A 24,144-nucleotide genomic window follows, 5' to 3' on the forward strand; every position below is an offset into this window, starting at 1 on the left:
AGGGACTTAGGGAGGGAGGAAGGGAAGTGATGGAGGGAGGGTGGGAGGCAGGAAGGAAGGAGAAAATATCTGAAAGAAAGAAGAAAAGGAAAGATAGAAAGAGAAAATATCCACCGAAAACACAATGAGTTAACACCAATGGACTTTCTCCATTCAAAGAAGGGTCTGCACCCCAGGAACAGCCACTTCATCCTGGTTAAACGCACACACACACACACACACACACACACGCTTTCTTAGCACATTCAGAAATCCAATCCAAGTTTCCTTCGGGTCATCGTGAGATTCGCAGCAGTATTTGTCAAATGCTCTTAGATTGAACTCCTACAGCACCTTCTTACTTGGATAGGAAGAAAGAAGGCAGCTGATTTAGAAAAAATGGCAGGAATTCAAGGAGAGTCGCTCGGAGATGCTTGTGAATTTCCTTCCGCTTCTGTTCCCTTGACACTTCATTTCATATACATCACATGCCCCAGGACAGCCACTGTGAAAGTTAACATGTTTTTATTGCATGAAAATATAAAAGGCACACATTAAAATCTCTTTGAGCGATAGATGAATTGGGTATTACAGCAAGTGTCTATCATTATTAGGCAAGACCTAGAGGTTGGGAGGGGGCAGGAAACAGGTCGCCTGTTGATGGGATTAGGCAGCTTCTGTTGATTGGTCATCTATCGATTGAGCTATGGCTAAATCCTCCTTGAGGGCCCCTCCCATTGTCATACCGGGAACAGCCAATCACATCAGTTCCTGCTGACAAATCCCCTGGCTCCACACCCTGTTGACAGTATAAAGGATTCCCCCAAGAGCTCAGTTGTCAGAGCCTGATGCACCTGCCGCTGGCTGGCCACGGCCCCGTCGCTCCACAGCGCAAGTCTTCGGGAGCAGCTTTGGGGCTGACACCGCTCTCTCAAATTAAGTAAAGGATCCAGAAACCAAAAAGAAATCTTTGCAGGACACAGACAAACACTGGCATTGGCTGACTTGGAGAACCCTGGAAGTTTTCACCATGAAAGGTTCCCGGCGCCCAAGAAGCCCCAGTGATTCCTGCACGGAATCCAAGAGCGAACACGCGGGAGAGAGCGGGTGAGCTTTGCTATGTGCTGGGGACACCTGCAGGGTGACCTGCCTGTGGGGTGTGTGGGTGTGTGTTGGAGAGAGAGGGGAAGGGAAAGGAGACGCATGAACCTGCCATGAGATTGGGTGTTTTGAATTTGGGGCAAGAGGGAAGTGAGTTGCCCCTAAGTCATCACAAGGTGCTGGGAAGGCTTCTACAACCCAACCACACACATATCTCAGGGCAGCCCCACTTTCAATCCACCCAACCAGCTCCACAGGGAATGGGCTCTGTGGTCTGCAAGAAGGGAGATTGTAGGACCTGATGTCAGGAGTTCATGATCTACTGAGGAAAAAAAGAAAGAGCAGTTTCCCCCTTTTTTAATTTTTAATTTTTATATTTGTATTATTTACTGATTTATTTTATTGAGACAGCGTCTCACTCCGATGGTCCACACTGGAGTGCAGTGGCGCGGTTTTAGCTGACTGCAGGCTCCACCTCTGAGTCTCAGGCCATCCTCCCGCCTGAGCCTCCTGAGTAGGTGAGACCACAGGCGTGCACCACCGTGCCCCACTAATGTTTTGTATTTTTAGTAGAGACTAGGTTTCACCATGTTGCCCAGGCTGCTCTCAAACTCCTGGACTCAAGCAATCCTCCTACCTCGGCCTCCCAAAGTGCTGGGATTATAGGCGTGTGCCATCATGTCTGACAAATTCCTTCCTCTCTTCTTGCTTTTCTTGGAATCCTAAGACCCCGTTCCTATGTTACCTCTACAGACAGAGGTGCCACATTTCCGGCATCTCAACGTCTTTCTCCAGGTCCTCACACCCAAGGAGAGGTTTCTAACTCTCGCCTGCGTGAGCTCCTGAAAGGGTAAACTGCTCCCTGCGGGCACCGACCCTCCTTCCCTGCCTTTTCTTCACCCAGGGAAGCTCAGGTAGATGGGGTGAGAACAAGAACAGCTGGGAGTTAGGACAGATTGGGAGCAGGTCTCACAGGAAGTGGATGACGAGTCCGTGACCTTGAATGAAAGGCAGGGAAGTGGAGTGAATTCGTGGGGATTCGGGGAATTGGACGTCAGGTAACTGCCCGAAATCTGACTGTGTCTCTCTGTCCTACAGCTCCAGCAGCACGCAATCGAATGCCCCAAAACGCCAGAAAGTGGAGGAGCTGGGTCCTCAGCCAGGTGAGGCATCTTCTCTTTTTCATCCTGAGTCTCCTGCTAGGAAGCCTGTGTCCCATCACATCATGAGATGAGCAGCTGTGCTGTCCAGAGTGTCGGGAGCTTCCTCCTGCAGCTCCGTGGGCGGGTGTCCTGTACCTGGCTTCTTCTGCATTTGGTCTTTCTCACGGTGGCACCTTTAACCCTCAAGGGCATCCTGCATGACAAGGGCTTTCACCTGCACACTCTGCTCTCTCCACAGGTGTAGAACCAGCTCCAGTACAGCCAGGTCCCCACCACCCTGCACAGCAGCCCCTGGAGCTGCCCCAGGTAAGGTCGCTCCATCTAGGTGGGCGCGGGTGAGACAGGTCTGCCTGAGCTCCAGGCCCTAGGGGACTTCCAGGAAATGACCCTCCCAAGGGGCGTCAATGAAAGTGCAAATTCTGGGTGTCCCTGCAGGGTTTAATTTATGCCTGGGGAAGTTACCGACAGCTCTCCTGCCTTGGTCTGTCCCTGTTTGAGCCCCCCCTCAGAGGACAATGACTGACCCATGGCTTTTCTCCCCCAGGGCCCACAGCTTCCCCACAGGAAGCTGATCATCGTGGTCCTGGAACCAGGAATGCTCCTGCACCTGCGGCTGGGAGAGGAGGTCTTGCTGCTGGACCCACAGGGAGCCCTGCGACTCAGCCTCGTCAGTGTGCTCCTCCTGGTGGTCCCTGAGCAAGTCCTGATGTCCTTGAAGGATCTCTTGTACCCTGCCCATGCCCGCTGGCTCCTGTTCACGAGCACAGAGACTGTCTGGGAGATTGACATTGAAAATGGATCTGTGAGAGCCCAGAGAGCAGAGAATGTGTGCGTGGCGCCTTCAGTAAAAGAGAGTGAGGCTCCCCAAGGCTTCCTGCCCGTGATGGGACCCCCGTCAAACCTTGTGCATGGAATCGGCCCTTCTTCCCGGCGTGTCCTCTACCTCAAACCTTGCTACAGAGCCGCTGTGCCCCAGGGCTCGTCCCAAATGCCCAAGCCTAGGCCCTGGAGACAGGCTCTGCCTGAAGAATTCAACTTGGATCTCCATGGCCTGGAGCCCCTGCCCAACTCTGCCCTCAGACCTCTACCTCCCTCACCCAGTCCGGAGCCCACAATCTGCCACGAGGTTCTATGGAGGCCAATGTGCAAGGCCCGAAGACGTCTCTTCTCAGGCTGATGGGCCGTGAACCCTCAGGCACCAGATGGCAATCAGAGATGCTCTGTTCAGAATGAAGCACGCCTGCGTTTTCATGGTGTCTGCCTGCACAGGTGTCTCTGCTCCTCGGAGGAGAGATGCTGCGCGAGCTGGAGAGGTGGAGAAATGCTCCGTCCTCTCACCTGAACCTTTGCTCTGCCTCAGATGCTCTTGATTTGTATAAAAGAGCAACCTTGAGATTGGGGCACAAAATATTTGCAAATCTATACACGCAAGGACTGCTCATACCCAGAATACACGGAGACTTGTCAATACTCCAATGGAACAAACAAACGATTCTGTTCAAAACCCAGCAAGAGACTTGAGCAGACATTTCCTCAAAGAGGATGCAAACAAACACTTCAGAAAGTGTTCAGTATCCCTCCCCGGGGAAATGTATGTCAAATACACCTTGAAATACAACCGAGAAGCTCTTAGAGAAGCCACCATGACAATGCCTGACCGTCCCAAGCGCTGCAGAGCATGTGGAGAAAGTGGAACGCTCTGACAGTGCCGGTTGAAATCCAAATGGGACAACCCGCAGGGAGAAAGAGTTTCATTGATTCCTAATCAATGCAATAGGCACTTCTTGGAACCATCTTTCCCACCCTGAGATAGTTGTTCTAAAGAAATTAGAACTCATGTGGACAAGGTTGAGGGCAGAGGCTTCTAGCACCTGTCCTCACCATCGCCAAAACATGGAAGGCACTTTAATGTCACTCAGCAGTGACTAGAAACAGGAACTGTGACCCATTCTTTCAATGGGATGCAATTCAGCAATGAATGGGCTGGGATTTTTGTTTGTAAATTCAGTTCCAAGAATGAGTAGTGAATAAGTTGTTGGAACACTTGAAGGTATGTTTGGACTCTTAGGCTATGTGAGACTTATCCCGAGATTGTAACTCTCATGAAATTGACACGCACATCAAGCCTGTGTGATCGACATTCAGTTTCCAATTGAGGTTTGCTGTAAAACACATACTAGATTTTGCATCAGATAATGAAGCCTTGTAGCATGTATCTTATTCATCACTGCAATGTAAATTCTATTGCTGTTGATTCTATCTGTATTTCTTGGGTTAAATAAAAATGTTAAAATGATTTTCGTCTATTTGCGTTTATTTGCTTTAATGTGTTTGCCCAAAAATCTCCATTTCTGGGCCGGGCGAGGTGGCTGATGCCTGTCATCCCAGCACTTCCGGAGACCGAGGCGGGTGGATCACGAGGTCAGGAGATCGAGACCTTCCTAGCTAACACAGCGAAACCCCATCTCTACGAAAAAACAAATACAAAAAAATCAGCTGGGTGTGGCGGCGGGCGCGCGTAGTCCCAGCTACTCGGGAGGCCGAGGCAGGAGAATGGCGTGAAGACAGGAGGCAGAGCCTGCAGTGAGCCGAGGTCACTCCACTGCACTCCAGCCTGGACGAGAGTGAAAGACCCTGTCTCAAAAAAAAAGAAAACTAAATCTCCATTTCTGCCCACGCCCAGTACTTCCCACTTGTAAACCCAGCACATCGGGAGGCTGAGGGGCGCTGATCACTAGAGCCCAGGAGATGGAAACCAGCCTGGGCAACATGAGGAAACCCCATATCTAGACACAATGCAAAAACTAGGCAGGTGTGGGATCTCCCCACTCCAGAGGCTGAGGAGGGAGGATGCCTTCAGTCCAGGAAGCAGAGGTTGCAGTGATCTGAGATCGTGCCATTGCACTCCATCCTGAGTGACAGAGTGAGACCCGCTCTAAAAATAATTATAATAATAAATAAAGTAAAATGAAATAAAACTCCATTTCTACAGCAAATTGTTTTATTTCTGTTGGGTACAAGGCACAGATGGTAGAGCCCACAGTAAGTGGATTGAGAGGAGCTTTCTCCAGGCAAAAGAGCATCCGCCACTCCACAGATAACAGCACACACACACACACACACACACACACACACACACACTCAAACAATCACAAAAGACATCTACGAGTCCATTTATACCCCCACCACAGGTCATCTTCAGATTTCCCCCAGCGTTTCTCAAATGCATGAGTTTGCACTTCTAAGGAGTCTTTTGTGAATAGATCCCCAGAGGTGGTCTCTTTGGACTATTATAGGGGAGTCACAAATAGAAACTCTCTCACAACATCTCATATGCTGCCCCCTTTTTTTTTTTGAGACACAATCTCCCTCTGTCATCCAGGCTGGAGTGCAATGGGACCATCTCAGCTCATCTCACTACAACTTCCGCCTCCCAGGTTCAAGCAATTCTCGTGTCTCAGCCTCCCAAGTAGCTGGGTCTACAGGTGCACCCCACCATACTTGGCTAATTTTTATATTTTCAGTAGAGTTGGGGTTTCACCACATTGGTCAAGCTGCTCTTCAACTCCTGACATCTGGTGATCCGCCCGCCTCGACCTCCCAGAGTGCTGGGATTACAGGCATGTGCCATTGTGCTCGGCATACTTCCATTTTTTAGGAGTTCAAACAAATTCTGGGTAACAATCCCCAAAAGAGTCACTGTAAAAGTCAATTCATTTTGTACTATGGAAACATTAGTAAGACACATAAAAAAAAATCATTTCAGCCAATAAATAAAGAGGCTAGAGAAAAAGTGAGAATCACTCTTATGCCATGTCTACTGGAATGGGTGGGGGGTGGGGCAGGGCTCTCCTGGCCCACCAGGAAGCACCAACACTAGCCGATCAAATGGTCAACAAACAGCATTCTTTTTTTTTTTTCTTTAATTTTTTGAGATAGAGTTTAGCTTTTGTTGCCCAGGCTGGAGTGCAATGGCGCGATCTCAGCTCACCACAACCTCTGCCTCCCAGGTTCAAGTGATTCTCCTGCCTCAGCCTCCCGAGTAGCTGGGATTAAAGGCACGTGCCACTATGACAGGCTGATTTGTATTTTTAGTAGAGTCAGGGTTTCTCCATGTTGGTCAGGCTGATCTTGAACTCCCGACTTCAGATGACTGGCCCCCTTGGCCTCCCAATGTGCTGGGATTACAGGGGTGAACGACCATTCCACCCTGGACAGTATTCTTTACTGATGTATTTATTAATTCACTAACATGAATATTCTAACATTACAAACTAGGCCATTCAACACAACTATGTATTAAGATATAGTTAAGGAAAGAATGTACTAAAAGCGATTGGGAACATTAACATTGCTTTCCACACATTTTCTTTTTAAGAACGGACATGTGTTTATCACAGTTCTGGAGGCTGGAAGTCCAAGATGAGGGTGCCAGCATTATCTGGGTCTGGTGAGGACCCTCTTCCAGGTTGGAGACTGTCATATCCTCCCTGTCTCCTCTCATGGAAGGTGCTGGCGAGCTCTCTTCTGTCACTTTCAGAAGGGCACTAATCCCATCTACGAGGGCTCCACCTTCATAATCTCATCATCTCCCAATGGCCCCACCTGCTAATACCTTCACATTGGAGGTTTGAGGGTTAAAATTTAAGCCTAAAGGAAAAAACCTTTTCTTTTTGAGACACAGGCTTGCTCTGTTGCCCAGGCTGAAGTTGAGTGGCACGATCTCGGCTCTCTGCAGCCTTGACATCCCAGGCTCAAGCGATCCTCCCACTTCACCTGAAATACCTGCGACTACAGGCACTTACCACCACACTTGGCTGATTTTTAAATTTTTTGTAGAGGTGGGGACTCACTACGTTGTCCTGGCTGGTCTCTACCTCCTGGGCCCTTGGGCTCAAGCCAGCCTCCTGCCTTTGCCTCCCAAAGTACTGGGATCACAGGCATTAGCCATCACTCCTAGCCCAAGATATTAATACAGTAAATATTAACACCTATCTCGGATTGGATATCTCATAACGATTACAGGTGGTCACAGGTTACAAGGGTAGTGATAATGGAATCACCACGATCTTGGTGATGCACCATCTAAAACTCCTGCCTTCCTCAATTCTGATCACAGAGATGAAGACCACATGAAACTCTTGCACGTTTTCTTTCACGATTTGGCCTAGAAATGATACATCCAGTCTCCTGGATTTTAGAATGTCCATTTTGAAAATCAAGGAGATGAGGCCAAGACGGTCTTCTGTGTGTGCAGAATGAGATGAGAACTGCATAAATGTCTGAGGCAGTTATTCCATAATTCTCCTATTCACCAATTGTTTTTACACCCCAGATGGAAGGAAGGAAGGAAGGAAGGAAGGGAGGGAGGAGGGAAGGAAGGAAGTAAGGAAGCAGGGAAGGGGAAGGGAGGAAGAAAGGAAGTGCGGAAGGAGGGAGGGAGGGAGGGACAGAGGGAGGGAGGGAGGGAGGGACAAAGGGAGGGAGCGAGGGAGAGACGCAGGGATGGAGGGAGGGAGGCAGGAAGGGACGGAGGGACGGAGGGAGGGACGGAGGGAGGCAGGGAGGGAAGGGACTTAGGGAGGGAGGAAGGGAAGTGATGGAGGGAGGGTGGGAGGCAGGAAGGAAGGAGAAAATATCTGAAAGAAAGAAGAAAAGGAAAGATAGAAAGAGAAAATATCCACCGAAAACACAATGAGTTAACACCAATGGACTTTCTCCATTCAAAGAAGGGTCTGCACCCCAGGAACAGCCACTTCATCCTGGTTAAACGCACACACACACACACACACACACACACGCTTTCTTAGCACATTCAGAAATCCAATCCAAGTTTCCTTCGGGTCATCGTGAGATTCGCAGCAGTATTTGTCAAATGCTCTTAGATTGAACTCCTACAGCACCTTCTTACTTGGATAGGAAGAAAGAAGGCAGCTGATTTAGAAAAAATGGCAGGAATTCAAGGAGAGTCGCTCGGAGATGCTTGTGAATTTCCTTCCGCTTCTGTTCCCTTGACACTTCATTTCATATACATCACATGCCCCAGGACAGCCACTGTGAAAGTTAACATGTTTTTATTGCATGAAAATATAAAAGGCACACATTAAAATCTCTTTGAGCGATAGATGAATTGGGTATTACAGCAAGTGTCTATCATTATTAGGCAAGACCTAGAGGTTGGGAGGGGGCAGGAAACAGGTCGCCTGTTGATGGGATTAGGCAGCTTCTGTTGATTGGTCATCTATCGATTGAGCTATGGCTAAATCCTCCTTGAGGGCCCCTCCCATTGTCATACCGGGAACAGCCAATCACATCAGTTCCTGCTGACAAATCCCCTGGCTCCACACCCTGTTGACAGTATAAAGGATTCCCCCAAGAGCTCAGTTGTCAGAGCCTGATGCACCTGCCGCTGGCTGGCCACGGCCCCGTCGCTCCACAGCGCAAGTCTTCGGGAGCAGCTTTGGGGCTGACACCGCTCTCTCAAATTAAGTAAAGGATCCAGAAACCAAAAAGAAATCTTTGCAGGACACAGACAAACACTGGCATTGGCTGACTTGGAGAACCCTGGAAGTTTTCACCATGAAAGGTTCCCGGCGCCCAAGAAGCCCCAGTGATTCCTGCACGGAATCCAAGAGCGAACACGCGGGAGAGAGCGGGTGAGCTTTGCTATGTGCTGGGGACACCTGCAGGGTGACCTGCCTGTGGGGTGTGTGGGTGTGTGTTGGAGAGAGAGGGGAAGGGAAAGGAGACGCATGAACCTGCCATGAGATTGGGTGTTTTGAATTTGGGGCAAGAGGGAAGTGAGTTGCCCCTAAGTCATCACAAGGTGCTGGGAAGGCTTCTACAACCCAACCACACACATATCTCAGGGCAGCCCCACTTTCAATCCACCCAACCAGCTCCACAGGGAATGGGCTCTGTGGTCTGCAAGAAGGGAGATTGTAGGACCTGATGTCAGGAGTTCATGATCTACTGAGGAAAAAAAGAAAGAGCAGTTTCCCCCTTTTTTAATTTTTAATTTTTATATTTGTATTATTTACTGATTTATTTTATTGAGACAGCGTCTCACTCCGATGGTCCACACTGGAGTGCAGTGGCGCGGTTTTAGCTGACTGCAGGCTCCACCTCTGAGTCTCAGGCCATCCTCCCGCCTGAGCCTCCTGAGTAGGTGAGACCACAGGCGTGCACCACCGTGCCCCACTAATGTTTTGTATTTTTAGTAGAGACTAGGTTTCACCATGTTGCCCAGGCTGCTCTCAAACTCCTGGACTCAAGCAATCCTCCTACCTCGGCCTCCCAAAGTGCTGGGATTATAGGCGTGTGCCATCATGTCTGACAAATTCCTTCCTCTCTTCTTGCTTTTCTTGGAATCCTAAGACCCCGTTCCTATGTTACCTCTACAGACAGAGGTGCCACATTTCCGGCATCTCAACGTCTTTCTCCAGGTCCTCACACCCAAGGAGAGGTTTCTAACTCTCGCCTGCGTGAGCTCCTGAAAGGGTAAACTGCTCCCTGCGGGCACCGACCCTCCTTCCCTGCCTTTTCTTCACCCAGGGAAGCTCAGGTAGATGGGGTGAGAACAAGAACAGCTGGGAGTTAGGACAGATTGGGAGCAGGTCTCACAGGAAGTGGATGACGAGTCCGTGACCTTGAATGAAAGGCAGGGAAGTGGAGTGAATTCGTGGGGATTCGGGGAATTGGACGTCAGGTAACTGCCCGAAATCTGACTGTGTCTCTCTGTCCTACAGCTCCAGCAGCACGCAATCGAATGCCCCAAAACGCCAGAAAGTGGAGGAGCTGGGTCCTCAGCCAGGTGAGGCATCTTCTCTTTTTCATCCTGAGTCTCCTGCTAGGAAGCCTGTGTCCCATCACATCATGAGATGAGCAGCTGTGCTGTCCAGAGTGTCGGGAGCTTCCTCCTGCAGCTCCGTGGGCGGGTGTCCTGTACCTGGCTTCTTCTGCATTTGGTCTTTCTCACGGTGGCACCTTTAACCCTCAAGGGCATCCTGCATGACAAGGGCTTTCACCTGCACACTCTGCTCTCTCCACAGGTGTAGAACCAGCTCCAGTACAGCCAGGTCCCCACCACCCTGCACAGCAGCCCCTGGAGCTGCCCCAGGTAAGGTCGCTCCATCTAGGTGGGCGCGGGTGAGACAGGTCTGCCTGAGCTCCAGGCCCTAGGGGACTTCCAGGAAATGACCCTCCCAAGGGGCGTCAATGAAAGTGCAAATTCTGGGTGTCCCTGCAGGGTTTAATTTATGCCTGGGGAAGTTACCGACAGCTCTCCTGCCTTGGTCTGTCCCTGTTTGAGCCCCCCCTCAGAGGACAATGACTGACCCATGGCTTTTCTCCCCCAGGGCCCACAGCTTCCCCACAGGAAGCTGATCATCGTGGTCCTGGAACCAGGAATGCTCCTGCACCTGCGGCTGGGAGAGGAGGTCTTGCTGCTGGACCCACAGGGAGCCCTGCGACTCAGCCTCGTCAGTGTGCTCCTCCTGGTGGTCCCTGAGCAAGTCCTGATGTCCTTGAAGGATCTCTTGTACCCTGCCCATGCCCGCTGGCTCCTGTTCACGAGCACAGAGACTGTCTGGGAGATTGACATTGAAAATGGATCTGTGAGAGCCCAGAGAGCAGAGAATGTGTGCGTGGCGCCTTCAGTAAAAGAGAGTGAGGCTCCCCAAGGCTTCCTGCCCGTGATGGGACCCCCGTCAAACCTTGTGCATGGAATCGGCCCTTCTTCCCGGCGTGTCCTCTACCTCAAACCTTGCTACAGAGCCGCTGTGCCCCAGGGCTCGTCCCAAATGCCCAAGCCTAGGCCCTGGAGACAGGCTCTGCCTGAAGAATTCAACTTGGATCTCCATGGCCTGGAGCCCCTGCCCAACTCTGCCCTCAGACCTCTACCTCCCTCACCCAGTCCGGAGCCCACAATCTGCCACGAGGTTCTATGGAGGCCAATGTGCAAGGCCCGAAGACGTCTCTTCTCAGGCTGATGGGCCGTGAACCCTCAGGCACCAGATGGCAATCAGAGATGCTCTGTTCAGAATGAAGCACGCCTGCGTTTTCATGGTGTCTGCCTGCACAGGTGTCTCTGCTCCTCGGAGGAGAGATGCTGCGCGAGCTGGAGAGGTGGAGAAATGCTCCGTCCTCTCACCTGAACCTTTGCTCTGCCTCAGATGCTCTTGATTTGTATAAAAGAGCAACCTTGAGATTGGGGCACAAAATATTTGCAAATCTATACACGCAAGGACTGCTCATACCCAGAATACACGGAGACTTGTCAATACTCCAATGGAACAAACAAACGATTCTGTTCAAAACCCAGCAAGAGACTTGAGCAGACATTTCCTCAAAGAGGATGCAAACAAACACTTCAGAAAGTGTTCAGTATCCCTCCCCGGGGAAATGTATGTCAAATACACCTTGAAATACAACCGAGAAGCTCTTAGAGAAGCCACCATGACAATGCCTGACCGTCCCAAGCGCTGCAGAGCATGTGGAGAAAGTGGAACGCTCTGACAGTGCCGGTTGAAATCCAAATGGGACAACCCGCAGGGAGAAAGAGTTTCATTGATTCCTAATCAATGCAATAGGCACTTCTTGGAACCATCTTTCCCACCCTGAGATAGTTGTTCTAAAGAAATTAGAACTCATGTGGACAAGGTTGAGGGCAGAGGCTTCTAGCACCTGTCCTCACCATCGCCAAAACATGGAAGGCACTTTAATGTCACTCAGCAGTGACTAGAAACAGGAACTGTGACCCATTCTTTCAATGGGATGCAATTCAGCAATGAATGGGCTGGGATTTTTGTTTGTAAATTCAGTTCCAAGAATGAGTAGTGAATAAGTTGTTGGAACACTTGAAGGTATGTTTGGACTCTTAGGCTATGTGAGACTTATCCCGAGATTGTAACTCTCATGAAATTGACACGCACATCAAGCCTGTGTGATCGACATTCAGTTTCCAATTGAGGTTTGCTGTAAAACACATACTAGATTTTGCATCAGATAATGAAGCCTTGTAGCATGTATCTTATTCATCACTGCAATGTAAATTCTATTGCTGTTGATTCTATCTGTATTTCTTGGGTTAAATAAAAATGTTAAAATGATTTTCGTCTATTTGCGTTTATTTGCTTTAATGTGTTTGCCCAAAAATCTCCATTTCTGGGCCGGGCGAGGTGGCTGATGCCTGTCATCCCAGCACTTCCGGAGACCGAGGCGGGTGGATCACGAGGTCAGGAGATCGAGACCTTCCTAGCTAACACAGCGAAACCCCATCTCTACGAAAAAACAAATACAAAAAAATCAGCTGGGTGTGGCGGCGGGCGCGCGTAGTCCCAGCTACTCGGGAGGCCGAGGCAGGAGAATGGCGTGAAGACAGGAGGCAGAGCCTGCAGTGAGCCGAGGTCACTCCACTGCACTCCAGCCTGGACGAGAGTGAAAGACCCTGTCTCAAAAAAAAAGAAAACTAAATCTCCATTTCTGCCCACGCCCAGTACTTCCCACTTGTAAACCCAGCACATCGGGAGGCTGAGGGGCGCTGATCACTAGAGCCCAGGAGATGGAAACCAGCCTGGGCAACATGAGGAAACCCCATATCTAGACACAATGCAAAAACTAGGCAGGTGTGGGATCTCCCCACTCCAGAGGCTGAGGAGGGAGGATGCCTTCAGTCCAGGAAGCAGAGGTTGCAGTGATCTGAGATCGTGCCATTGCACTCCATCCTGAGTGACAGAGTGAGACCCGCTCTAAAAATAATTATAATAATAAATAAAGTAAAATGAAATAAAACTCCATTTCTACAGCAAATTGTTTTATTTCTGTTGGGTACAAGGCACAGATGGTAGAGCCCACAGTAAGTGGATTGAGAGGAGCTTTCTCCAGGCAAAAGAGCATCCGCCACTCCACAGATAACAGCACACACACACACACACACACACACACACACACACACACACTCAAACAATCACAAAAGACATCTACGAGTCCATTTATACCCCCACCACAGGTCATCTTCAGATTTCCCCCAGCGTTTCTCAAATGCATGAGTTTGCACTTCTAAGGAGTCTTTTGTGAATAGATCCCCAGAGGTGGTCTCTTTGGACTATTATAGGGGAGTCACAAATAGAAACTCTCTCACAACATCTCATATGCTGCCCCCTTTTTTTTTTTGAGACACAATCTCCCTCTGTCATCCAGGCTGGAGTGCAATGGGACCATCTCAGCTCATCTCACTACAACTTCCGCCTCCCAGGTTCAAGCAATTCTCGTGTCTCAGCCTCCCAAGTAGCTGGGTCTACAGGTGCACCCCACCATACTTGGCTAATTTTTATATTTTCAGTAGAGTTGGGGTTTCACCACATTGGTCAAGCTGCTCTTCAACTCCTGACATCTGGTGATCCGCCCGCCTCGACCTCCCAGAGTGCTGGGATTACAGGCATGTGCCATTGTGCTCGGCATACTTCCATTTTTTAGGAGTTCAAACAAATTCTGGGTAACAATCCCCAAAAGAGTCACTGTAAAAGTCAATTCATTTTGTACTATGGAAACATTAGTAAGACACATAAAAAAAAATCATTTCAGCCAATAAATAAAGAGGCTAGAGAAAAAGTGAGAATCACTCTTATGCCATGTCTACTGGAATGGGTGGGGGGTGGGGCAGGGCTCTCCTGGCCCACCAGGAAGCACCAACACTAGCCGATCAAATGGTCAACAAACAGCATTCTTTTTTTTTTTTCTTTAATTTTTTGAGATAGAGTTTAGCTTTTGTTGCCCAGGCTGGAGTGCAATGGCGCGATCTCAGCTCACCACAACCTCTGCCTCCCAGGTTCAAGTGATTCTCCTGCCTCAGCCTCCCGAGTAGCTGGGATTAAAGGCACGTGCCACTATGACAGGCTGATTTGTATTTTTAGTAGAGTCAGGGTTTCTCCATGTTGGTCAGGCTGATCTTGAACTCCCGACTTCAGATGACTGGCCCCCTTGGCCTCCCAATGTGCTGGGATTACAGGGGTGAACGACCATTCCACCCTGGACAGTATTCTTTACTGATGTATTTATTAATTCACTAACATGAATATTCTAACATTACAAACTAGGCCATTCAACACAACTATGTATTAAGATATAGTTAAGGAAAGAATGTACTAAAAGCGATTGGGAACATTAACATTGCTTTCCACACATTTTCTTTTTAAGAACGGACATGTGTTTATCACAGTTCTGGAGGCTGGAAGTCCAAGATGAGGGTGCCAGCATTATCTGGGTCTGGTGAGGACCCTCTTCCAGGTTGGAGACTGTCATATCCTCCCTGTCTCCTCTCATGGAAGGTGCTGGCGAGCTCTCTTCTGTCACTTTCAGAAGGGCACTAATCCCATCTACGAGGGCTCCACCTTCATAATCTCATCATCTCCCAATGGCCCCACCTGCTAATACCTTCACATTGGAGGTTTGAGGGTTAAAATTTAAGCCTAAAGGAAAAAACCTTTTCTTTTTGAGACACAGGCTTGCTCTGTTGCCCAGGCTGAAGTTGAGTGGCACGATCTCGGCTCTCTGCAGCCTTGACATCCCAGGCTCAAGCGATCCTCCCACTTCACCTTCTGAAATACCTGCGACTACAGGCACTTACCACCACACTTGGCTGATTTTTAAATTTTTTGTAGAGGTGGGGACTCGCTACGTTGTCCTGGCTGGTCTCTACCTCCTGGGCCCTTGGGCTCAAGCCAGCCTCCTGCCTTTGCCTCCCAAAGTACTGGGATCACAGGCATTAGCCATCACTCCTAGCCCAAGATATTAATACAGTAAATATTAACACCTATCTCGGATTGGATATCTCATAACGATTACAGGTGGTCACAGGTTACAAGGGTAGTGATAATGGAATCACCACGATCTTGGTGATGCACCATCTAAAACTCCTGCCTTCCTCAATTCTGATCACAGAGATGAAGACCACATGAAACTCTTGCACGTTTTCTTTCACGATTTGGCCTAGAAATGATACATCCAGTCTCCTGGATTTTAGAATGTCCATTTTGAAAATCAAGGAGATGAGGCCAAGACGGTCTTCTGTGTGTGCAGAATGAGATGAGAACTGCATAAATGTCTGAGGCAGTTATTCCATAATTCTCCTAATCACCAATTGTTTTTACACCCCAGATGGAAGGAAGGAAGGAAGGAAGGAAGGGAGGGAGGAGGGAAGGAAGGAAGTAAGGAAGCAGGGAAGGGGAAGGGAGGAAGAAAGGAAGTGCGGAAGGAGGGAGGGAGGGAGGGACAGAGGGAGGGAGGGACAAAGGGAGGGAGCGAGGGAGAGACGCAGGGATGGAGGGAGGGAGGCAGGAAGGGACGGAGGGACGGAGGGAGGGACGGAGGGAGGCAGGGAGGGAAGGGACTTAGGGAGGGAGGAAGGGAAGTGATGGAGGGAGGGTGGGAGGCAGGAAGGAAGGAGAAAATATCTGAAAGAAAGAAGAAAAGGAAAGATAGAAAGAGAAAATATCCACCGAAAACACAATGAGTTAACACCAATGGACTTTCTCCATTCAAAGAAGGGTCTGCACCCCAGGAACAGCCACTTCATCCTGGTTAAACACACACACACACACACACACACACACACACACGCTTTCTTAGCACATTCAGAAATCCAATCCAAGTTTCCTTCGGGTCATCGTGAGATTCGCAGCAGTATTTGTCAAATGCTCTTAGATTGAACTCCTACAGCACCTTCTTACTTGGATAGGAAGAAAGAAGGCAGCTGATTTAGAAAAAATGGCAGGAATTCAAGGAGAGTCGCTCGGAGATGCTTGTGAATTTCCTTCCGCTTCTGTTCCCTTGACACTTCATTTCATATACATCACATGCCCCAGGACAGCCACTGTGAAAGTTAACATGTTTTTATTGCATGAAAATATAAAAGGCACACATTAAAATCTCTTTGAGCGATAGATGAATTGGGTATTACAGCAAGTGTCTATCATTATTAGGCAAGACCTAGAGGTTGGGAGGGGGCAGGAAACAGGTCGCCTGTTGATGGGATTAGGCAGCTTCTGTTGATTGGTCATCTATCGATTGAGCTATGGCTAAATCCTCCTTGAGGGCCCCTCCCATTGTCATACCGGGAACAGCCAATCACATCAGTTCCTGCTGACAAATCCCCTGGCTCCACACCCTGTTGACAGTATAAAGGATTCCCCCAAGAGCTCAGTTGTCAGAGCCTGATGCACCTGCCGCTGGCTGGCCACGGCCCCGTCGCTCCACAGCGCAAGTCTTCGGGAGCAGCTTTGGGGCTGACACCGCTCTCTCAAATTAAGTAAAGGATCCAGAAACCAAAAAGAAATCTTTGCAGGACACAGACAAACACTGGCATTGGCTGACTTGGAGAACCCTGGAAGTTTTCACCATGAAAGGTTCCCGGCGCCCAAGAAGCCCCAGTGATTCCTGCACGGAATCCAAGAGCGAACACGCGGGAGAGAGCGGGTGAGCTTTGCTATGTGCTGGGGACACCTGCAGGGTGACCTGCCTGTGGGGTGTGTGGGTGTGTGTTGGAGAGAGAGGGGAAGGGAAAGGAGACGCATGAACCTGCCATGAGATTGGGTGTTTTGAATTTGGGGCAAGAGGGAAGTGAGTTGCCCCTAAGTCATCACAAGGTGCTGGGAAGGCTTCTACAACCCAACCACACACATATCTCAGGGCAGCCCCACTTTCAATCCACCCAACCAGCTCCACAGGGAATGGGCTCTGTGGTCTGCAAGAAGGGAGATTGTAGGACCTGATGTCAGGAGTTCATGATCTACTGAGGAAAAAAAGAAAGAGCAGTTTCCCCCTTTTTTAATTTTTAATTTTTATATTTGTATTATTTACTGATTTATTTTATTGAGACAGCGTCTCACTCCGATGGTCCACACTGGAGTGCAGTGGCGCGGTTTTAGCTGACTGCAGGCTCCACCTCTGAGTCTCAGGCCATCCTCCCGCCTGAGCCTCCTGAGTAGGTGAGACCACAGGCGTGCACCACCGTGCCCCACTAATGTTTTGTATTTTTAGTAGAGACTAGGTTTCACCATGTTGCCCAGGCTGCTCTCAAACTCCTGGACTCAAGCAATCCTCCTACCTCGGCCTCCCAAAGTGCTGGGATTATAGGCGTGTGCCATCATGTCTGACAAATTCCTTCCTCTCTTCTTGCTTTTCTTGGAATCCTAAGACCCCGTTCCTATGTTACCTCTACAGACAGAGGTGCCACATTTCCGGCATCTCAACGTCTTTCTCCAGGTCCTCACACCCAAGGAGAGGTTTCTAACTCTCGCCTGCGTGAGCTCCTGAAAGGGTAAACTGCTCCCTGCGGGCACCGACCCTCCTTCCCTGCCTTTTCTTCACCCAGGGAAGCTCAGGTAGATGGGGTGAGAACAAGAACAGCTGGGAGTTAGGACAGATTGGGAGCAGGTCTCACAGGAAGTGGATGACGAGTCCGTGACCTTGAATGAAAGGCAGGGAAGTGGAGTGAATTCGTGGGGATTCGGGGAATTGGACGTCAGGTAACTGCCCGAAATCTGACTGTGTCTCTCTGTCCTACAGCTCCAGCAGCACGCAATCGAATGCCCCAAAACGCCAGAAAGTGGAGGAGCTGGGTCCTCAGCCAGGTGAGGCATCTTCTCTTTTTCATCCTGAGTCTCCTGCTAGGAAGCCTGTGTCCCATCACATCATGAGATGAGCAGCTGTGCTGTCCAGAGTGTCGGGAGCTTCCTCCTGCAGCTCCGTGGGCGGGTGTCCTGTACCTGGCTTCTTCTGCATTTGGTCTTTCTCACGGTGGCACCTTTAACCCTCAAGGGCATCCTGCATGACAAGGGCTTTCACCTGCACACTCTGCTCTCTCCACAGGTGTAGAACCAGCTCCAGTACAGCCAGGTCCCCACCACCCTGCACAGCAGCCCCTGGAGCTGCCCCAGGTAAGGTCGCTCCATCTAGGTGGGCGCGGGTGAGACAGGTCTGCCTGAGCTCCAGGCCCTAGGGGACTTCCAGGAAATGACCCTCCCAAGGGGCGTCAATGAAAGTGCAAATTCTGGGTGTCCCTGCAGGGTTTAATTTATGCCTGGGGAAGTTACCGACAGCTCTCCTGCCTTGGTCTGTCCCTGTTTGAGCCCCCCCTCAGAGGACAATGACTGACCCATGGCTTTTCTCCCCCAGGGCCCACAGCTTCCCCACAGGAAGCTGATCATCGTGGTCCTGGAACCAGGAATGCTCCTGCACCTGCGGCTGGGAGAGGAGGTCTTGCTGCTGGACCCACAGGGAGCCCTGCGACTCAGCCTCGTCAGTGTGCTCCTCCTGGTGGTCCCTGAGCAAGTCCTGATGTCCTTGAAGGATCTCTTGTACCCTGCCCATGCCCGCTGGCTCCTGTTCACGAGCACAGAGACTGTCTGGGAGATTGACATTGAAAATGGATCTGTGAGAGCCCAGAGAGCAGAGAATGTGTGCGTGGCGCCTTCAGTAAAAGAGAGTGAGGCTCCCCAAGGCTTCCTGCCCGTGATGGGACCCCCGTCAAACCTTGTGCATGGAATCGGCCCTTCTTCCCGGCGTGTCCTCTACCTCAAACCTTGCTACAGAGCCGCTGTGCCCCAGGGCTCGTCCCAAATGCCCAAGCCTAGGCCCTGGAGACAGGCTCTGCCTGAAGAATTCAACTTGGATCTCCATGGCCTGGAGCCCCTGCCCAACTCTGCCCTCAGACCTCTACCTCCCTCACCCAGTCCGGAGCCCACAATCTGCCACGAGGTTCTATGGAGGCCAATGTGCAAGGCCCGAAGACGTCTCTTCTCAGGCTGATGGGCCGTGAACCCTCAGGCACCAGATGGCAATCAGAGATGCTCTGTTCAGAATGAAGCACGCCTGCGTTTTCATGGTGTCTGCCTGCACAGGTGTCTCTGCTCCTCGGAGGAGAGATGCTGCGCGAGCTGGAGAGGTGGAGAAATGCTCCGTCCTCTCACCTGAACCTTTGCTCTGCCTCAGATGCTCTTGATTTGTATAAAAGAGCAACCTTGAGATTGGGGCACAAAATATTTGCAAATCTATACACGCAAGGACTGCTCATACCCAGAATACACGGAGACTTGTCAATACTCCAATGGAACAAACAAACGATTCTGTTCAAAACCCAGCAAGAGACTTGAGCAGACATTTCCTCAAAGAGGATGCAAACAAACACTTCAGAAAGTGTTCAGTATCCCTCCCCGGGGAAATGTATGTCAAATACACCTTGAAATACAACCGAGAAGCTCTTAGAGAAGCCACCATGACAATGCCTGACCGTCCCAAGCGCTGCAGAGCATGTGGAGAAAGTGGAACGCTCTGACAGTGCCGGTTGAAATCCAAATGGGACAACCCGCAGGGAGAAAGAGTTTCATTGATTCCTAATCAATGCAATAGGCACTTCTTGGAACCATCTTTCCCACCCTGAGATAGTTGTTCTAAAGAAATTAGAACTCATGTGGACAAGGTTGAGGGCAGAGGCTTCTAGCACCTGTCCTCACCATCGCCAAAACATGGAAGGCACTTTAATGTCACTCAGCAGTGACTAGAAACAGGAACTGTGACCCATTCTTTCAATGGGATGCAATTCAGCAATGAATGGGCTGGGATTTTTGTTTGTAAATTCAGTTCTAAGAATGAGTAGTGAATAAGTTGTTGGAACACTTGAAGGTATGTTTGGACTCTTAGGCTATGTGAGACTTATCCCGAGATTGTAACTCTCATGAAATTGACACGCACATCAAGCCTGTGTGATCGACATTCAGTTTCCAATTGAGGTTTGCTGTAAAACACATACTAGATTTTGCATCAGATAATGAAGCCTTGTAGCATGTATCTTATTCATCACTGCAATGTAAATTCTATTGCTGTTGATTCTATCTGTATTTCTTGGGTTAAATAAAAATGTTAAAATGATTTTCGTCTATTTGCGTTTATTTGCTTTAATGTGTTTGCCCAAAAATCTCCATTTCTGGGCCGGGCGAGGTGGCTGATGCCTGTCATCCCAGCACTTCCGGAGACCGAGGCGGGTGGATCACGAGGTCAGGAGATCGAGACCTTCCTAGCTAACACAGCGAAACCCCATCTCTACGAAAAAACAAATACAAAAAAATCAGCTGGGTGTGGCGGCGGGCGCGCGTAGTCCCAGCTACTCGGGAGGCCGAGGCAGGAGAATGGCGTGAAGACAGGAGGCAGAGCCTGCAGTGAGCCGAGGTCACTCCACTGCACTCCAGCCTGGACGAGAGTGAAAGACCCTGTCTCAAAAAAAAAGAAAACTAAATCTCCATTTCTGCCCACGCCCAGTACTTCCCACTTGTAAACCCAGCACATCGGGAGGCTGAGGGGCGCTGATCACTAGAGCCCAGGAGATGGAAACCAGCCTGGGCAACATGAGGAAACCCCATATCTAGACACAATGCAAAAACTAGGCAGGTGTGGGATCTCCCCACTCCAGAGGCTGAGGAGGGAGGATGCCTTCAGTCCAGGAAGCAGAGGTTGCAGTGATCTGAGATCGTGCCATTGCACTCCATCCTGAGTGACAGAGTGAGACCCGCTCTAAAAATAATTATAATAATAAATAAAGTAAAATGAAATAAAACTCCATTTCTACAGCAAATTGTTTTATTTCTGTTGGGTACAAGGCACAGATGGTAGAGCCCACAGTAAGTGGATTGAGAGGAGCTTTCTCCAGGCAAAAGAGCATCCGCCACTCCACAGATAACAGCACACACACACACACACACACACACACACACACACTCAAACAATCACAAAAGACATCTACGAGTCCATTTATACCCCCACCACAGGTCATCTTCAGATTTCCCCCAGCGTTTCTCAAATGCATGAGTTTGCACTTCTAAGGAGTCTTTTGTGAATAGATCCCCAGAGGTGGTCTCTTTGGACTATTATAGGGGAGTCACAAATAGAAACTCTCTCACAACATCTCATATGCTGCCCCCTTTTTTTTTTTGAGACACAATCTCCCTCTGTCATCCAGGCTGGAGTGCAATGGGACCATCTCAGCTCATCTCACTACAACTTCCGCCTCCCAGGTTCAAGCAATTCTCGTGTCTCAGCCTCCCAAGTAGCTGGGTCTACAGGTGCACCCCACCATACTTGGCTAATTTTTATATTTTCAGTAGAGTTGGGGTTTCACCACATTGGTCAAGCTGCTCTTCAACTCCTGACATCTGGTGATCCGCCCGCCTCGACCTCCCAGAGTGCTGGGATTACAGGCATGTGCCATTGTGCTCGGCATACTTCCATTTTTTAGGAGTTCAAACAAATTCTGGGTAACAATCCCCAAAAGAGTCACTGTAAAAGTCAATTCATTTTGTACTATGGAAACATTAGTAAGACACATAAAAAAAATCATTTCAGCCAATAAATAAAGAGGCTAGAGAAAAAGTGAGAATCACTCTTATGCCATGTCTACTGGAATGGGTGGGGGGTGGGGCAGGGCTCTCCTGGCCCACCAGGAAGCACCAACACTAGCCGATCAAATGGTCAACAAACAGCATTCTTTTTTTTTTTTCTTTAATTTTTTGAGATAGAGTTTAGCTTTTGTTGCCCAGGCTGGAGTGCAATGGCGCGATCTCAGCTCACCACAACCTCTGCCTCCCAGGTTCAAGTGATTCTCCTGCCTCAGCCTCCCGAGTAGCTGGGATTAAAGGCACGTGCCACTATGACAGGCTGATTTGTATTTTTAGTAGAGTCAGGGTTTCTCCATGTTGGTCAGGCTGATCTTGAACTCCCGACTTCAGATGACTGGCCCCCTTGGCCTCCCAATGTGCTGGGATTACAGGGGTGAACGACCATTCCACCCTGGACAGTATTCTTTACTGATGTATTTATTAATTCACTAACATGAATATTCTAACATTACAAACTAGGCCATTCAACACAACTATGTATTAAGATATAGTTAAGGAAAGAATGTACTAAAAGCGATTGGGAACATTAACATTGCTTTCCACACATTTTCTTTTTAAGAACGGACATGTGTTTATCACAGTTCTGGAGGCTGGAAGTCCAAGATGAGGGTGCCAGCATTATCTGGGTCTGGTGAGGACCCTCTTCCAGGTTGGAGACTGTCATATCCTCCCTGTCTCCTCTCATGGAAGGTGCTGGCGAGCTCTCTTCTGTCACTTTCAGAAGGGCACTAATCCCATCTACGAGGGCTCCACCTTCATAATCTCATCATCTCCCAATGGCCCCACCTGCTAATACCTTCACATTGGAGGTTTGAGGGTTAAAATTTAAGCCTAAAGGAAAAAACCTTTTCTTTTTGAGACACGGGCTTGCTCTGTTGCCCAGGCTGAAGTTGAGTGGCACGATCTCGGCTCTCTGCAGCCTTGACATCCCAGGCTCAAGCGATCCTCCCACTTCACCTTCTGAAATACCTGCGACTACAGGCACTTACCACCACACTTGGCTGATTTTTAAATTTTTTGTAGAGGTGGGGACTCGCTACGTTGTCCTGGCTGGTCTCTACCTCCTGGGCCCTTGGGCTCAAGCCAGCCTCCTGCCTTTGCCTCCCAAAGTACTGGGATCACAGGCATTAGCCATCACTCCTAGCCCAAGATATTAATACAGTAAATATTAACACCTATCTCGGATTGGATATCTCATAACGATTACAGGTGGTCACAGGTTACAAGGGTAGTGATAATGGAATCACCACGATCTTGGTGATGCACCATCTAAAACTCCTGCCTTCCTCAATTCTGATCACAGAGATGAAGACCACATGAAACTCTTGCACGTTTTCTTTCACGATTTGGCCTAGAAATGATACATCCAGTCTCCTGGATTTTAGAATGTCCATTTTGAAAATCAAGGAGATGAGGCCAAGATGGTCTTCTGTGTGTGCAGAATGAGATGAGAACTGCATAAATGTCTGAGGCAGTTATTCCATAATTCTCCTATTCACCAATTGTTTTTACACCCCAGATGGAAGGAAGGAAGGAAGGAAGGAAGGGAGGGAGGAGGGAAGGAAGGAAGTAAGGAAGCAGGGAAGGGGAAGGGAGGAAGAAAGGAAGTGCGGAAGGAGGGAGGGAGGGAGGGACAGAGGGAGGGAGGGAGGGAGGGACAAAGGGAGGGAGCGAGGGAGAGACGCAGGGATGGAGGGAGGGAGGCAGGAAGGGACGGAGGGACGGAGGGAGGGACGGAGGGAGGCAGGGAGGGAAGGGACTTAGGGAGGGAGGAAGGGAAGTGATGGAGGGAGGGTGGGAGGCAGGAAGGAAGGAGAAAATATCTGAAAGAAAGAAGAAAAGGAAAGATAGAAAGAGAAAATATCCACCGAAAACACAATGAGTTAACACCAATGGACTTTCTCCATTCAAAGAAGGGTCTGCACCCCAGGAACAGCCACTTCATCCTGGTTAAACACACACACACACACACACACACACACACGCTTTCTTAGCACATTCAGAAATCCAATCCAAGTTTCCTTCGGGTCATCGTGAGATTCGCAGCAGTATTTGTCAAATGCTCTTAGATTGAACTCCTACAGCACCTTCTTACTTGGATAGGAAGAAAGAAGGCAGCTGATTTAGAAAAAATGGCAGGAATTCAAGGAGAGTCGCTCGGAGATGCTTGTGAATTTCCTTCCGCTTCTGTTCCCTTGACACTTCATTTCATATACATCACATGCCCCAGGACAGCCACTGTGAAAGTTAACATGTTTTTATTGCATGAAAATATAAAAGGCACACATTAAAATCTCTTTGAGCGATAGATGAATTGGGTATTACAGCAAGTGTCTATCATTATTAGGCAAGACCTAGAGGTTGGGAGGGGGCAGGAAACAGGTCGCCTGTTGATGGGATTAGGCAGCTTCTGTTGATTGGTCATCTATCGATTGAGCTATGGCTAAATCCTCCTT

The 24,144-nt window shown here is 49.3% G+C and overlaps 3 protein-coding genes across 4 annotated transcripts; all 3 read left to right on the forward strand.

Annotated features, from left to right (window-relative positions):
- The first annotated feature begins 816 nt into the window (after nt 1-816).
- Nucleotides 817-4,539, forward strand: LOC134732138 (proline-rich protein 23D1-like). Its single transcript, XM_063614890.1, has 4 exons — nt 817-1,086; nt 2,179-2,243; nt 2,482-2,549; nt 2,788-4,539. The coding sequence occupies exons 1-4, from the start codon at nt 1,010-1,012 to the stop codon at nt 3,418-3,420; spliced, it is 843 nt and encodes a 280-aa protein (XP_063470960.1). The 5' UTR covers nt 817-1,009; the 3' UTR covers nt 3,421-4,539.
- A 4,090-nt stretch (nt 4,540-8,629) lies between these two features.
- LOC134732139 (proline-rich protein 23D1-like) lies at nt 8,630-12,352 on the forward strand. Its single transcript, XM_063614891.1, has 4 exons — nt 8,630-8,899; nt 9,992-10,056; nt 10,295-10,362; nt 10,601-12,352. The coding sequence occupies exons 1-4, from the start codon at nt 8,823-8,825 to the stop codon at nt 11,231-11,233; spliced, it is 843 nt and encodes a 280-aa protein (XP_063470961.1). The 5' UTR covers nt 8,630-8,822; the 3' UTR covers nt 11,234-12,352.
- Nucleotides 12,353-16,445: 4,093 nt separating this feature from the next.
- LOC134732140 (proline-rich protein 23D1-like) lies at nt 16,446-20,168 on the forward strand. Of its 2 annotated transcripts, XM_063614893.1 has the most exons (3): nt 16,446-16,715; nt 17,808-18,178; nt 18,417-20,168. In XM_063614893.1, exon 3 carries the CDS (start codon nt 18,468-18,470, stop codon nt 19,047-19,049), a length of 582 nt encoding a protein of 193 aa, XP_063470963.1. In that variant the 5' UTR covers nt 16,446-16,715; nt 17,808-18,178; nt 18,417-18,467; the 3' UTR covers nt 19,050-20,168. The 2 variants fall into 2 exon arrangements, with proteins under 2 accessions (XP_063470963.1, XP_063470962.1); XM_063614892.1 differs by having other exon boundaries at nt 17,808-20,168.
- The last annotated feature ends 3,976 nt before the right edge of the window (nt 20,169-24,144 follow it).

The sequence above is a fragment of the Symphalangus syndactylus genome, chromosome 13 (assembly GCF_028878055.3).
Source record: "Symphalangus syndactylus isolate Jambi chromosome 13, NHGRI_mSymSyn1-v2.1_pri, whole genome shotgun sequence".
Taxonomy (NCBI): Eukaryota; Metazoa; Chordata; class Mammalia; order Primates; family Hylobatidae; genus Symphalangus; species Symphalangus syndactylus.